Raw genomic sequence first — 17,542 nt, 5'->3', positions numbered from 1 at the left:
ATTGATCATTTCAGTAACAAAAAATAATTTGATTATCTCAATAGATGCAGGAAAAACTTTTGACAAAATACAATACCCATTCCTATTAAAAAACACGAAAGCAAATGTAAATGGAGCTTACCTTAAAATGATAAATAGCATCCATCTAAAACAATCAACAGGCATTATCTGTAATGAGGATAAGCTAGAAGCCTTTCCACTAAGACCAAGGGCGAAGCAAGGATGTCTATTATCACCCCTAATATTCAATATTGTACTAGAAATGTTACTTCTAGCAATAAAAGAAAAAGAAATTGAAAGAATTAGAACAGGCAATGAAAAAACAAAACTTTCACTCTTTGTGGATGATATGATGGTATAAAGAATTCCAGAGAATCAATTTTAAAACTACTTGAAATAATTAACTTGATCAGTGCTGCACAATATAATATAAACCCACTTAAATTATCAGCATTTCTATATGTTACCAATAAAACCCAACAGCAAAAGATAGAAAGAGAAATTCCATTTAAAATAAGTGTAGACAATATAAAATACTTGAGAATCTACCTGCCAAGACAAACCCAGGAATTATAAGAACACAATTACAAAACACTTTTTACACAAATAAAGTTAAATCTAAACAACTAGAAAAATATCAGTTATTCATGGGTAGGCCAAGCCAATATAACAAAAGTGACAACTATGATAGATTTAGCTCTTCTCAGCAATACAATGATCCAAGACAATTCTAAAAGATTCTTGGTAGAAACTGCTATTCACAGAGAAAGAACTGTGGAGTCTGAATGTAGATTTATGCATACTATTTTCATCTTCTCCACGTGTGGGTTTTCTCTTTTGTTTCGTTTCTTCTTTCACAACATGACTAATATGGAAATATGATTAATATGATTATATACGTATAACCTATATATATCAGATTGCTTGCCATCTTAGGGTTGAGGGAGGAGAAAAAGGGAGAGAAAAAAATTTGGAACTCAAAATCTTATAAAAAATGAATGTTGAAAACTATCTTTACATGTAATTGGAAAAAATATTATTTACAAAAATAAAAATGACAGTTCTATCCAAAGTTATTTATTTATTCAGTGCCATACCAATCAAATTGATAAGAATTATTTTACACATGAAAAATAATAACACAGTTCATATGGAACAACAAAAGGTCAAGAAACAAGAGAATTCATAAAAACATGCAAAGGACTGCAATGGCAGTCATCAAAACTATCTGGTACTCTCTAAGAACTAGAATTTTAAATCAATGGGATAGATTAGATACAGATGATGCAGTAGTAAATGACCATAGTAACCCAGTTTTTGATACACCTAAAGACCCCAGCTTCCAGGATAAGAACTCACTAGCTGACAAAAACTGCTGAGAAAAATGGAAAACAATATGGCAGAAGCAAGACGTAAACCAGCATTTTAAGACCTTACACCAAGAAAAAGTCAAAATGGGTACAGGATTTAGACATACAGGGCAATATCATAATCAGATTAGGAGAGCAGGGAATATTTTTTCTGTCAGACATATGAAAAAGGGAAAAACTTAAAAACAAACAAGAGATAAGAGAACATTAAGAAATGTAAAATATAAAATGATTATATTGAGTTAAAAATTCTTTGACAAAGAAAATCAATGCAACCAATATTAAAAGGAAAATAGACAGCTGGGAAACAATTTTTACAGAGAGTATCTCTGAAAAAGGCCTCATTTCTCAAACACATAACTCAGTTAAATTTATAACAATATAAGCCATTCCCCAATTGATAAATGGGCAAAGGATATGAACAGGCAGTTTTCAGATGAAGAAATTAAAGCTATCTATAGTCACATGGAAAAATGCTCTAAATCACTATTGAGTAGAGAAATGCGAATTAAAATAACTCTGAGGTACTACCTCATACCTTTCAGATTGGCTAATATGACGGAAAAGGAAAATGATAAATATGGGCAAAGATGTGGGAAAATTGGGACACTCATTTGCTGTTGGTGGAGTTGTGAACTGATATAACCATTTGGAAATCAATTTGGAACTATTCCCAAAAGGCTATAAAACTGTCTCTACCTTTTGAGACAGTTTTGTATAGAATTTTGTGTAGTATTTGTATAGAAATACAAATACTAAGTCAGTGTCCCAAAGAGATCATAAAAAAGGTAAAAGGAACGACATATACAAAAATATTTATAGCAGCTTTTGCTGTGGTGGCAAAGAATTGGAAATGGAGGGGATGCCCATTAGTTGCTGAATGGCTAAATCAACTGTGGTACAGGAATGTAATGGATTACTATTTGTTATAAGAAATGATAAGCAGGCTGATTTCAGAAAAATCCAGAAAGATTTATATGAAATGATGCAAAATTAAGTGAGCAGAACCAGAACATTGTACACAGTTCTGCAACATTGTATGATGTTTAACTATGAATGACTTAGTTCTTCTCAGCAATACAATCCAAGACAATTCCAAAGGACTCATGGTGAAAAATGTTGTACACATTCAGAGAAAGAACTGATGGAGTCTGAATGCAGATCAAAGCAGACTATTTTCATTTTATTCCTTCCATGGTTTTTTCTTCTAGTTTTTCTTGACTCATGATTTTTCTTCTAGTCTGTTTCTTCTTTCATGAATATGACTAATATGAAAATATCTGTTACATGATTGTACATATATAACATATCAAATTACTCTCTTAGAAAGGAGTCAGGTGAGAGGAGGGAGAAAATTTGGAATTCAGGTTTTCTTTAAAAAATGTAAAAAAGTGTATTTACATGTAATTAGAAAAAAATAAAATAATATTTTAAAACAAAAAGTTCACAGACTTCTCTTTGTAGTAAAAACACATGATCCAAAAGTCATGCCCAGTTAATGTAGCTTGTTCCTAAATCCAGTGAAAGGTTTCTAGAGAAATGTCGTTAAAACCAACTAACTATCCTTCCCTAAGCTTTACCCATTTAATCTTTAGCCATCTCCTTTAAAGACACACACACACACACACACACACAAAAAAGTTTCAAAAACCACTGTAGGGAACTATCACCTGTAGTTCTTCTTCCCAATAGGTAATGTTTCTTCTACATTATTTTTTCCTTCCTTTTCCCCTTCACCCTGTGCAGAAAAATAAAGGGTAATTTAATAATAATACATAAAAAAAATAACTGAGATAGAAGTTTAATCTCAATTTGTCCAGGACCAAACAGCCAACAAGTATCTGTGGCTGGATTTGAAGGTGGTGCAGTAGATAGAGTGCTGGACCTGGAGCCAGGAGGAACTAAGTTCAGATCTGACTCTACACATAGTGGCTGTACAGACCTGGGCAATTTACTTTGCCACTGTCTGTCTGAATTTCCTCATCTTCAAAATGGAAATTATAATAATAGAACTTCCCTTTGAGGGTTGTTGTAAGGACTGAATGACAGAATATTTGCAAAGCACTTGGTAAACCTTAACACACTAAATAAATGCTACCTGCTAAAATGATTATTTTTTTTGGAACTTTGGTGAAAAAAGTTAAAGCATTTTAATTACTTGTTGAAATTAAGTGAGAAGATAAATTTCATTTGCTACTTTTACTCTTCACTAAAGGAATTGTTCTAAGTAGGTTCCAGAGCCACTTCTTTTGCTCTCCCTAGGCTCAATACCAGATCAGGTTGGCATAAGGCCAGAACAAAAGTACATTGAATAAAACAGTTGGGAATGTTTTGCAACTTGCCATGTAAGTGAAAACAAAAATGAGTTAAAAGCCTCACAGGGGAAAAGTCAAATAGACTCAATTCTTTTTTTTTTTTTTTGAGCTTTAGAACTGGAATTAAAACTCCACCTCTCCTGAAATAAAATCCTCACTCAGTGACGCCTTCTAACATTTAATAAACCTCTCTGCCTACCAGAAGCCCTTCACTGTACCAAGTTTAAATCCCTCTGGAATTTAAGTCTGCTTCTTGTACTGTCCTAGTGGAGTAAAATAGCAGTTGCCACTTCCATATAGTTTCATGTAAGCGTCTAAGCACAGCTAAGTCAGCCTTCATCCTTCTGTTATTTAGACTGCACAGATGTTTTGAGTGTAACTTTGCCTTTAAAATATTTTTTTAATTATATTCATCAAAATGTCACATTTTTTTTTTTAATGGCAGGACAGCCTTACAAATGAGCCGAGATCTTTCTGTTTCTCTTCCCCGACCCAATCAGAAAGTGGAAAGAAGTCGGAGCAAGACATACCCTAAGACAACAGTACAAATACAGCCGTCAGGTGAGACTCAGGTGCCCCAAAGCACTGTATGTGCCCCAGTGTTGACTCTTAGGTAACTGTTCTTCCTGATATTCTAGTTGTAGATCTGTAGATCTCAGAACATTTCTTACACGACTGCTTTCTTCTCTTTGCTTCCTCCCTCCCCTCTTTTTAATGATTGAAGTGGCCACGAGAAGTTCCCTTAGTAGGTGACCTCCAGTTTATGTCAACCAATGACAGCAGTTCAAACAAACTAAAGCTACAAAAAAGCAACATTATTTTTGCTAATCTTAAGCTAGAAAAGCAAAAATGGAAAACCACCTATTCAGTTTATTTGAACCTGTAACTGAATCAATATAAGGTAACAAGACTAGCATTGATGTGAGATCTTACTACTTTAGAGTCTTATTAATGGGTGTGCTGGAGTTGGGTTGAACTGGCTCTGAAGAACAAATTTGTTAAATATTCATTGTAAGCATTTTTATCTCAGAAATCCAAATGCAAATGAGTGCTTGACTTATTGTCCTATTGAATGTCTAGAAATGATAAAGTATCCTTGGCCATACTTCACATTTTTTTAAACTACTGAACAAGAACAAAACTGGATTAGCAAAACATCCTGTGAAAATATGTTTGTATTATTTTTTAAAATGAACAAATGTCAAGAAGTCAAGATTCTTCAACCTGTTGTACTATGCCTTTCTCACAAAGATAGATGCCATCCAGAAATTTTCTTGGGTTTATTTTTTTTTTTGTCCTTTTGTTTTTGTTTTTATCATTTCCTTCAAGAACTGACTTATCTTTTGAGGCTTAAGAAACAGCACAATCAATACTTGGACTTGTGCATACTCTCCAGATATATTTTTTCCCAAGTTTCTGATTTCAGCAAGTGAGGCATTCTCTTGAATAACAACTTCAGTGACTTGTCTTGATGAGGACGTGAGGATACACAGCCCTCATCTCGTACAGAAAACTAAGGGTGACCTCTTGGGTCTTGTTTCAAACGTAACCATAGACTGTGAAAACTGCTGCAAATTCTTTTCTAATTTTCCCACCACTTGTCAACCTGGAGCTTGTTTCTCTTCTTTTCAAGGAGACTGAGCTCAACATTGTGCTATGGTTGAAATACCTTCACAGGATTCCTTTGGGGCCCTTCCTATTAACAACCCTGCCCTTCAGAGAGATGTCAACAGTCTGGTTGCTTAGAAAGGTCTTCATTCTCACCATGGATGGGCCAAAGAGCAAGTTAAGACTATTAAGAGTATTTTACATAAAAATTTAAAAAGACAATTTTCTTTTAAGAAAACACTACAAAAAAGGCTTGATGTGCTGATTTCTACCATGGGAGTTTGAGCAAATTTCTATCACCTGCCTTACAAAGATGCTTCTAAGGGAAACCAACATGGAGCTACAGACAAATTTCCAAAGTGCCTTCAGTTGTTTAAAAATATTTTCCTTATTTTGGGTTTTTGCATCCATTTATTTTCTCATTGGAGTCCCACATCAATGCCATGACATAGAGATAAGTTATGTGACTTGCTGGAAAGTGTCAGAGGCAGGATTTTCTTGATTCCAGGTCTCTTTCCAGTATACCCCACTGCCTTCCCACTTCAGTTTTTTATGAATGACTTCTGTCAAATGATTCAGATTGTCTTATAAGTGCAGACCTTGTGTCTCACTTGTGTCTCACTTCCCCAACCCCACTTTTGCTAGGAGAAATCACTAAGGGGCTAGGATTATCTAGTATAGCTCTTGAACACCATTTAGTGTATTTTCCCCAATTTTAATTGACTAGTTACCATTTACTAAATATCAATTAGCCCCTTAATATCAATTAGCTTTTATAAAAGAGTATTTAGTGAAAAATATGCAAAGGATCAAAGTAAAACAACCTTCCATACTGGGAACATATCTCTACACACTTCAGTTCCTGGGGTGAGTAAAGTCAGACTTAAACTGGTTGCTACAAAACATTCCCTTTGAACAACATTCTTCAGGACTTTGATTTCACAGTGTTTTAAGTTGGGGATTGATTTCACTGGATTGGTTCTGCTGGGTCTTACAGGTCTTTAAGCCTCAGAGTTTGTTTCATACCAGACTCAGTTGCTATTACTACCAGCTCCAGTTGCAGAAGGGACCTTTCATAGGCTTCCCACTTTTCAAAGCTCACAAGATTGTCATTTGATCCATTTCATCTCTAAAACATCTAAGATCAGGAAAGAATAAACAAAAATAGAACAAACAGCAAGAAAATATGTTCACACCTACATGGGAGCCAGGTGATGGAATCTGATGCTGCTACTTCATCCCCAGTCAGAAGCATTTCTTCATTTGAAAAGGGGGGAAAGTTTACTTGATAATTTTGATATATATTTGAAAGAAATAGCAAGTTGTGTATAGTAGATTTGCTGTTTCATCTACAATTATCTTTTTTATTGTACTATTTTATGGAAATGCTTATTTTATTCTGTAAATTAAAAATAAAATTTAAAAAAAACCCTGCTATTAAAAAATTAAATCTTTTTGGGAAATAGAGTTTTCATTAGCAAAGGTTGCTTCTACATTTTCAAGCTTTAAACTGTTTTAGCCATGGAATTTTAGAGAAAGACTTGCTATAGATTTGAATATAATAATACAGTTCATTTGGCATTTTACCATTGTTGAAACTGTTAAATAGAAAACTTGGCTACCAAAAATATTAGCTACCTCAAACAAAAAGTTGTTCTTTTTAAGGAATGTTTTGAATGGTAGAAAGTTACTGAGGTACTCTGAATGTTGCTGTTATCACCTAATATATGGTCTGATGAGATCACTTGCCTTCTAAAGAAGCAGAATTTTAAAGTATTAAAGCTTTTTTTAAAAAAGCAGAAGAAACTGGGTGGTCTTTGCTATAACTACATTGAACAGGGGGCATTATTATTTCCATTTTAGAGATAAGAAAACCTGAGATTAAAAGACATTAAGTTATTTTATCCAAAGTAATGCAGCTGATAATTGGTATAGCTGAGAAAAAGAATTGGGTTTTCTGACAGAATTCATTGTTTATTCTCCTGTATCACAATGCCTCCGGTATCACTACTAAAATAATCTATTTTACATGAGAGGCAGGATGGCTTAGTGGACAGTTAGCCTTAGCCTATCTGACCCTGAGCACTTTACTAATCAGTGACCTAGACCGTATTAGAAAGTCTAATTAGTATTAGAAAGTCTAATACTACAAGTTCTTGAGTTGATGAAGTTTCAGAAGACCCTATAGGAGTTTACATTTTAATACATAAAGGAGTGCTGAAAAGCAGGAGAGGGGTAGGAAGGGAATTCACAACAGAAGATAATATGGAGATGCCTAGGCCAAAGGCACCCACAAAAGGCAAAAGCTAATATCAGAGCTAAGAAACCAAGGGGTCAAGTCCCAAGTTTCCATTGCAGGTAGAGATGGTCAGAAAGTACCTGGGGAGAATCACTAAGGCCAGGGCTCCACCAAGATAAGGAGAAAATTCACCTGTCATGACTACATAATTTTTTTCTTGTTAAAAGTTAAGTGATAATAGTATAGTATAGTATAGACTAAATAGTGTATAGAAGGGAAATTATATTTTTGTATTATCTTCTTTTCTTAACTATATTATTTATCATGTAGTATCATGCCTAACATTTCCTCTTAAACTTTGATCTCAGGACCCCTTTACATTCTTAAAAAATGTCAGTTATCTCTACACCTAAAGGGTTTTGTATATATGGGTTAAATCAGTATTTAAAATATTAGAAATTTTAAAATCTTATTGGGAAAATAGTTCTGATCTCATAAACTCCAAGTCTTTTGAACCATCACAGGTTCCTGGACCACATTTTGAGAACCTCTTATAGAGGATACCTTCTCCAAAGTTAAAAATACTGAACAGAATGAGTGCATTCCTTACTCTGCCCTAATTCTGTTAGTTGAAAAACCTTTATCTCAACCTCACAATCACATATATCAAAAACTAGATTGAACAAGTATATTTTACATTTCTACTTAAAAGCCTCAGAGCTCAAGCCTGAGCACACTGTTTAAGGAAGCACATTCCTGAGTGAAAGCTCACAGCCAACAGTTCCGGTCTCCTTACCTACTGTTGTTCAAACTCTGGGCACATAGCCAAGACATTCCAGCAAAACCTAAGTGCTATGACAGACCTGAGAGTAAAGAAGGAAGAGAAAATTGAAAGAAAAATCAGAGTGTAGTGAAAAAAGAACACTGGTCTTGAAATCAGAATATGCTATTACAAGTCAGAGGATCAAAGATGGAATTCTGACCTTAATACCTGTTTGACCTTGAGCAAGTAAGTGCTGTTGTTGAGCTAGATGATCTCTAGGGTCCCTTTGAACTCTGTCATTCTAATAAAAATAATCAATTAGAAAACACAAAATATCATCCATAAAGATTAATAATGTAGCAAATAAAATAATTTCAAGAGACAAAGTTTTGGGGTAAATTATAGTCAATTTTATTAATCGCAGACAGCATATGATTGACAAAAAAGGGCTTCTTATCCTCTCATTGGTCAAAGAGCAAGCCTGGCCACTTTTTGAGGTTTATATGCCTTTGGACAAGAGATGTTCCATCAGACAGCAATCACCTCTGATTGGTTAATGATTAATGAGAGGTGAACTTTACAAAGAGAAGTGAGTTTATACCAATGAGGGGCTGAGAGTGACTTGTCAGTCTTGGACAAAGAGGCTATCCCTATACCCAGACCACCCCCAGCCTTGGGCATCTAGACAAAAGGCTCTATCTCCACCTAAGCTTGATTGAGTGGAATTCACTTTAGACTGGAGATTCCAGAGATTCCTTGTAAGGTTGGGTGGGGTCAGATAGAGGAGAAGGTTAGCTCAACCTTCAGAGACTGAGGTCTTGAAATGAGGATAATAGAAAAAAGGGGAACTCTGAATCTTCCCAACTAATCATTTCTCAACGGTTTTCATAGACTCAACCAGAAACTTCTGCAGACTGAAGCCTTTACTTATGTTAGCTAAAATATTACTACATTCAATTCAGCTTTGGTTTTTTTTTCTCCCTTTTTACATTCATTGTAGTCATGAATCATTTTCCCAGCAATGCTTACTTCAATTTGAATAAATTGATGTGCTTTCCAATGTTTCTACATATTTATATCTTTTATCATACTGGGTCCATTACATTCATTTTTAGTCATTGCTGCTAAAATTGCCACCTACTTAAATTTATACTTTCAATGTTTTGTTATATACAAGATCATTTCCTCCCCTTAATGTCCTTTATTTATGATCTTAGAAAAGGAATTTTTCAGATAAAGTGTATAGTCACTTTCTTGACATTGTTCTAAATTGATTTTCAAGATGGTTAAAGATTTAATTGCTCCACTAGAAGCTTGTCCCAGTGCCTTCAATCTCTAGCCTTTGCAACAGATCCTTAATAGAAATAGTTAAGATTTTTCCCCCCAGCTCTACTACTTCCTACCATCAGTTACTTCCTTCTTATTCTAGAACCGAGTTTCCGAGTGCTTTTCAACTTTATGCCATCAAGATTATACTTAGTCTTTTGCATCACTTCTATACCTTATTTCTATTGAGAATTCTCCCCCAATCAGTTATCTGATTCTTATTTTTTTGTACTGTAACCATCAATATTTAGATCGTATATTTGCATATTCATCCTTTAACTCACTGTGATAAATGGAGAAAGTGTAAGACAAATTATATGGAAAGGATGTCAGTGACAGGATCCTGGGATTCTTCAATCAACATGAGGCTGGAGGTGATTCTTTGAGGGAGTGGTTATTTGGGTATCTGAGAAGATGGCTTTATTACCCACCTTTCCATCAGATAGAGCTATTATTTTTTTAAAAATCTCAAATTTCAAAGATAATTTTAAAATGTTTCATTAATAGAAAGTATGACCTTTTTACAATATGAACATCTGCCATATATTTCAGATAGAAATCAGTTTTTCTTAGGAAATAATAAAAAGCATAATTGATATTTATTTATTGTAAATTGTTGGGCACAAATTATATTCTTGCTCCCTTAAAGACAATTTCCTACTATTCATACCATTTAATGCCTGTTCTTTGAGGTTCATATAATCCAATTCACATCTACCACCTAATCAATATCCTAGAAGCTGCTGTCTAGATGTCCATGTGGTTCACTTCCCTTTAGTCATGAATTCAACAAGAGGCTCACAATTTTCCTTTACTCCAAAACTCCTACCCTTACTCCAGCCCTCATAGTACATAATTTCTACATGTATTTTGATATTCCATCAAATGCCCTAAGCACCTATTTTTTTCCATGCCCCCATTTCCTATGACCTCAACCATTTGCCATCAGCTACAAATGGATGAACTCTTCCTTTAGGAACTCTCAAATTCTCTTTTCGGATAAACTTCCCACCTCTCCCTCTCTTCTAATATGAAACACTGTATTTGATCAGTGATGTGATATCTCAACCTCTTTTCTACCATAGACCATCACCTATGCAATGGGCAAAACTCTTTCCTAATCTTGAAGGCTTGGTAAACCAGTTTAACTCTACATTGTCCTTTTCTAGAATTCTACCTCTTAATATCTCCTATCATGTCATTTATGCCAACCACAACCTTGGACAACTCTCATATATGCATTGCCTTCACTTCTACGAATACTTCTGAATGTACTTACAGAATATTATGCTACATAGCCTGTTTCATAAGCAAGTCACATACTATTTACTGTGGAGGATTTTCCAGACTTTTTCATCTATCCTCAACTGTTCTATGGCTCCAATAACCACCACCACAACTGAGAAAATGAGGCCATTTATTGAGCTCTCTTCTCACTTCCTCCTTATACCAGATACTGATACTTTCTCCTTTACCACTGTCTCAAATTAAGTGGCTCTTCTTTTAAAAGCAAATACAAAGCAAACTTGTACAAATGATCACCTACTATACTGTAAAGCCCAGCAAATAACCTCAATCATTTCCACATTCATGCCCATGTATCTTCTATCTTCAAAAAATTCCTCACTTAAAACATCCATGCTTGGTAACTACCACCCCATAACTTTCTTCTTTGGGAAATAAACTTCTAGACAAGGCTATGTAAAATAGGTGCTTTTGCTTGTCTCTTAAACTTCAAAAGAATTACCACTAATTTCTTAATTGTTCTTCTAAACTTACCAGAAAATTAATCCCTGTATTTCCCCAGAATGTCTCACTGCAATGCCATTTACTAGGTGGGTTTCTTTAAAGTTGTATTTGTTACACTGAAAATGCAATATGTCCTCAATTACAAAATAGTACTTTTAACCAATCTCCAAAGAATTCTTTCCCAAAGTTATTAGTGCACTTGCTCTTAAATCAACTTCTTGTTTTAATGAAAAAGTTATGAAGTGAGGCATTTGTTCCTGTACTCTTACCTGAACTCTTGAATTCTTTGTGAAAATACATCATGGAGGCAAGTCTTCTCTTGACTCAGCAAATGCTTTTTTGTAAGCATTTCATCTCTACCACACCTTCAAAGATGTTTTCATCTTTATTTCTTGATGTTGAGCTTCAGTTTTGGTAGTCACATTAGGATGTTTTTTCCAACAATTCCCTTAGAGTTCCTTTTTCAGGAAGGTTTTCATGGACAGAGGGTATTTATCAACTGTCATATTTACTTTGGGAACATCTAGCATCAGAATATTTTCTACCCCTTTTCTTTATCAGACTCAGGATACACTTGTATTTTGCTTGGAATCAAACTGAGATTTGCTTCTTTGTCAGCCTAGCAGTGTCACCACCAAAGCAATAGAAAACCAAAACAATTTTAAAGTTTCCCAAAAGTAATTTTTAAAAACCTAATTCTTTAAGCTCAACTTTTAGAACAATAAATAAATCCTTACAAACTTTGTAAAGCAGTTGTGTGATTAAGGAAAAGCTATTCTTTATAGAAGTTCAAATGATTATTTAAAAAGCAATTTTAATTTCATAGTATTTTTTTTTTTTGCCTTATGGCGCACAGAGGCAGTTTTGACTGAGACCTTTTTTGTTTTCTGAATGGAATTTACAATAAGCAAAGCTAGTCAGAGTTTGTCTAAAAAGAGCTTTCCATTCTTCTTAGGGGTGTACATTGTTCAAGACTTCTCTGACTATTCCCAGTAAGTTATGCTGTAGGACAAAATTACCATAAACTGTGGGCAAAATGTGATACACTGGAAAGAGTGCTTGCTGGATGAAGGTTAATAAACTGAAAATGTGTATTTTTTCCTGGGCCTCACGAGCAACGGGGAAGAGTGATGGGGAAAGAAGAGGAAACAAGCATGTCTATAGCACCCAGAGAGCCAAACTGAACTTTCATTTAATCCTTACCACCCTACAAACAGGTACTTTTATTTCCCTCATTTGGTTGGACCAGCTCACAATGTACCAAGTGCATTTATGTCCATATTTTTCCACATCCCGTGCAGCATTTGTCATTTTCCTTTTCTGTCATGTCAGCCAATCTGATAGGTGGAAGGTACTACCTCAGAACTATTTTAATTTGCATTTCTCTAATCATTGGTGATTAAGTGCATTTTTTTCATGTGACTATTGGATTTCTTGAATTTCTTCTGGAAAATTCCTGTTCATACACTTTGACGACTTATCAACTGGGGAATGACTTGAATTTTTATAAACTTCTCAATGAAGACAAACTGGCTGTAAAAAAAAAACTTTCCTTATTTCCTGCTTTCCTTCTAATTTTGTCTGCATTACTTAATATAATCAAAATCATACGTTTTTATCCCTGGTTTGGGAAGTATAGCACTGTATTTGTGTCATAAAAGGAATTAGGAGACCTTACACTATTTCCTATAAATTGTTCTTTAAATGTTTGGTAGAATTCACTTGTGAATCCATCTGAAGCTGGGGCATTTTTTCCTTAGGGAATTGATTGATGGCTTGTTCAATTTTTTTAAGTTGGAGTTATTTATGTATTGTTTCCTCTTCTGTTAATCTAGATAGCTTATATTATATCATTTTACTTAGAATGTCAGACTTATTACCATACAGTTGGTCAAAATATTTCCTAATAATTGCTTTAATTTCCTCTTCATTGGCGATGCATTAACCCCTTTTTATTTTTGATACTGGAAATTTGGTTTTCTTTTTTTCATCAAATTAACCAATGGTTTACTTTTTTATATTTTATTTCCCATAAAGCCAGCTTAGTTTTTTTTAACTTTCAGTTTTATTAATCGGGGATTTTTAATTTGTTGCTTTTTAAGTTACATGCCCAATTCATTTATTTGTTCTATTTTATTGATGTTTGACTTTAGAGATAGCAATTTTCCACTAAGGGCTGCTTTGGCTGCATCCCATGGATTGTAATATGTTGTCTCATTGTCATATTTTTAGTGAAATTGTTCCTATGATTTGTTGTTTGAATCACTTTAGGATTAGATTATTTAGTTTCCAATTAATTTTAAATCTATCTTTCCATGGCCCTTTATTACATGCAATTTTTATTGTATCATGATCGAAAAAGGATGCATTTACTACTTCTGCCTTTCTACATTTGATTGTGAGATTTTTGTGCCCTAATACATGGTTGGTTTTTGTGTAGGTGCTATATATCACTGAGAAAAAGGTGCAATACTTTCTATCCCCATTCAATTTTTTTTTTTCCAGAGGTCTATCATAACTACCTTTTCTAAAATTCTATTCACCTCCTTAACTTCTTTCTTGTTTATTTGATGGTTAGATTTATCTATTCTGAGAGGGGAAGGTTGAGGTCCCCTACTAGTGTAGTTTTAATATCTATTTCTTCCTGTAATTCACTTAACTTCTCCTTTCAAAATTGAATGCTATGCCATTTGGTGCATATGTGTTTAGTATTGATCAAGATGTAGTTTCCTTCTTTGTTTCTTTTAAGTGATCTAATTTTGCTTTTGCTTTGTCTGAGATCAGGATTGCTACCCCTGCTTTTTTTTTTTACTTCAGCTAATGCATAATAGTCTGCTCCAACCCCTTACTTTTACTCTGCATATGTCTCTCTGTTTCAAATGTGTTTCTTGTAAAGACTTGTAGGATTCTGATTTTTAATCCATTCTGCTATTTGCTTCTGTTTTATGGGTGAGTTCATCCCATTTATGTTCATAGTTATGATTACTATGTATTTCCCTCCATCCTATTTTCCTCTTGTTTATCCTTCTTTCTCTTTTCACCCTTTCCTTTACCAATATTTTGCTTTTGACCATAACCTCCTTCAGTCTACCCTTATTTTTATCACATACACCCCTTTCATGCCCCTCTTCCCTAATCTCCTGTAGGGCAGAGTGTTATTCCATCTTTGAGCCAGATCTGATGAGGGTAAGGTTCAGGAGATGCTCACACTCCGCTCTTGTCTTCCTCTCCACTGGAATAGGTCCTTTGTGCCTCTTCATGTCATACTCTTTACCCCATTCTACCTCTCCCTTCCCTCTCTCTCAGTGCAATCCTGTTTCTTATCCCTTAATTTTTTTAGATCATCCTGTCATATTCCACTCACACCTGTGCACTCTCTCCTTCTAACAGCTCTAATAGTAATAGTTCTTAAGAGTTACAAGTATATAACCAGTTTAACTTCTTTGAATAATTTGTGTTTTCTTTCCTATTTTATCTTTTTATTTGAAAGTTGAATTTTCTGTTTAGCCTTGGTCTTTTCATGAGGAGTGTTTGAGAATCCTCTATTTAATTGAATGTCCATTTTTTCCCCAAAGGATTGTGTTGAGTTTGCTGGGTAGTTGATTCTTGGTTGTAGTCCTAGTTCCTTTGCCTTCTGGAATATCATATTCCAGTACCTCAATTGCTCACTGTAAAAGCTGCTAAATTCTGACTGTAGTTCCCTGATATTTGAATTATTTCTTTCTGGTTGCTTGCAGCATTTTCTCCTTGACCTGAGAGTTCTGGAATTTGGCCATAATGTTCCTGGGAGATTTCATTTTGGAATCATTTTCAGGAGATGAATGGTGGAGACTTTTAATTTCTATCTTACCTTCTTGGTTCTAGGATATCAGGACAGTTTTCCTTTATAATTTCTTGAAAGATACCATTCAGGCTCTTTATTATGGCTTTCAGATAGTCCAGTAATTCTTAAATTATCTCTCTTTTATCTATTTTCCAGGTCAGTTGTTTTTCCAATGGGATGTTTCACATTTTCTTCTATTTGTTTTTTCATTATTTTTATTTTGTTTGATTCTTGATGTCTCACGGAGTCGTTAGCTTCCATTTCATAATTATAATTTTTAATTATTTTCCTCAGTGTGCTTTTGTACCTTTACCATTTGGCCAATTCTCCTGAAGAAGTTTTCTTCAGTGAATATTTATATGATCATTTTTTTCCATTTTTGTGCCTCCTTTACCAAGTTGTTGACTCTTTTTTCATGATTCTCTTGCACAACTCTCATTTCTTTTCCTAGTTTTTCTTTTACCTCCCTTATTTGATTTTAAAAACCTTTTTGAGCTTTTTCAGGAGTTTTTTTTGGGGGGGGGGAGAATCTGAGACCAATTTATATTTCTCTGAGGCTTTGCATGTAGGTGTTTCGAAGTAGACTCTATTCAGTTTGTGTTTTAATTGTCTGCTGCTCATTTCCCAGCCAATTTTGTGATTTCTAAAGTTGAGCTCTGCTCTTGGGATACTTGGAGCTCTGTCCCAAGCTTCATGCCCTCAGGGTCCAGGGGCATGACCATTGACTTTCTGTGTCAGGATATAGGCCTGCTGTCTGGCAGGGCCACTCACATGAGCTACTATGGGAGCTAGAGGCTTCAACTGGCAGGCTGGCTTGCTGTGCAAGGGTTGAGGTTGCTGCCCTATGCAGATATTAGGGGCCTCCAGCTGGCTTGGCTGGATACTACCTGTCCTGGGCTAGGCTCTCCTTTAGCCCCAGTGATACAGACTTTTCCTTTGTTTTAAACATGGTGTCATTTAGGTTGCTTTTGCATAACATCACCCTTTTGGTGCAAATACCACTCATGGGGCATGACCATAATGTAGCCTATCATTCTGATCTGAGTGACTAGGAGTTTGGGGAGTTGTTTCAGGATACGGAAAGTACACCATGGGATGCAATATTAGCACAGACAGTAGAGCAGGCCTATAATTAAGAAACATAGGAGGTCCATGAATAGGCCTTTTCAACCAGGAAAAATCAGGATGCCAGTAAGTTAACCACCCCCAAAATGTAGAGAGTTGATGTTTCCCTTTCTGAAATCCTCTCCACACTTTATGGCCATGAATGTCATCTGCATCCCCTGTAACTCTTGTGCTGGACCATTTTTGCCCTACAAGGGCACACGCAGACCCCTTTTCAGGCAGGAAGAGGACTAGTGCTAAAAACTTTTGAGTGCTACATATAGCCCTTAAAGTGTATAACTCAGCACTGAGCTCTTCATTGGCTCCCATAGTTTTGTTGACAGAAGATTGTAGAAACTTATTCATAGAATTTAGCATGGAAAGACTGGGGTTACAACTGCATCAATAAAAGAAGATAGACCAGGTTTTCACCCAGTTGGATTGTGGCTATCTACAGGGAATGATGGTGGCCCAGGTCACACCTTCCCTGGGAACTTTCTGTCCAGTTGGAAGGGAGCCAAGGGTAGGTTTTAAGGTCACAAAGTAGAAATGTTGTGATGCCAGTTGGAAGAAGCCAGTTAGTTCTTCTTAATCCTATACTTATATGTCCCCCAATACAGATTGTAACAATAGACCTTTCAGACAACATATAGTCAGTCACCTTGTATGTCCAGGTGTTATTTTGCTTGTTTAGAGGAGATGTGCCTAAGTAGAAGTGGGGGTTGGGGATCCCACTGAAAGGTTAAAGATTTAGGTAGATTGCAGGTGAGATCCTAATTATGAGAGAAATAAGCAAGCTGCCAAGGACCACTGATGGGTGTCCAAGTGCTTTCTCAGCTTAACTGGATGCAGGGGCTAATCACGGATTGCTTCCTCAGCTGGGCTGAGGTCAGTCACAGAAGCCTTCAAATGAGTTGATGTATGTAAGTTCTCTGGCAACAGACTGGTCTACAGGACCAGGATAGGTCCATTCTAGGAGGGCTGGAGACTAGATGCTTTCCTGAAGTTGTGGATCCTAAGTAGTCTCCTAACTCAAATGGACAAATTCTTTCCAGACTTGTGAAAGAACTAGACAGAAAAATCAGGCTTTTGTCCCCGAGGTTAAAGCAAGGTGACAATCCACAGTCCTGTTTCCTACCATTTCTAAGGTGGAACACCACGAAGGTACCTGAGGTCATTTTAACTATGTTTCCTGGCATAGTTGTCCCCAAAAGGTCTTAACTTCCCTATTTAGCTGCGCAACTC

The 17,542-nt window shown here is 35.4% G+C and overlaps 1 protein-coding gene across 3 annotated transcripts in view; it reads left to right on the top strand.

The window, feature by feature from the left end:
• The window catches only part of EPB41L4A (erythrocyte membrane protein band 4.1 like 4A), a 201,601-nt gene that overhangs the window by 131,365 nt on the left and 52,694 nt on the right, over positions 1-17,542 (top strand). For 2 of the 3 annotated variants that reach the window (XM_072597431.1, XM_072597430.1), the window contains 2 exons: positions 4,131-4,246; positions 12,486-12,587. In XM_072597431.1, the coding sequence (XP_072453532.1) occupies positions 4,131-4,246; positions 12,486-12,587 (218 nt within the window). The remainder of the gene's footprint in view (positions 1-4,130; positions 4,247-12,485; positions 12,588-17,542) is intronic. The other variant, XM_072597432.1, reaches the window with a different exon arrangement.

Source organism: Notamacropus eugenii, chromosome 3 (assembly GCF_028372415.1).
Source record: "Notamacropus eugenii isolate mMacEug1 chromosome 3, mMacEug1.pri_v2, whole genome shotgun sequence".
NCBI classification, from domain to species: domain Eukaryota; kingdom Metazoa; phylum Chordata; class Mammalia; order Diprotodontia; family Macropodidae; genus Notamacropus; species Notamacropus eugenii.
This window is presented reverse-complemented; position numbering and strand designations above follow the sequence as displayed.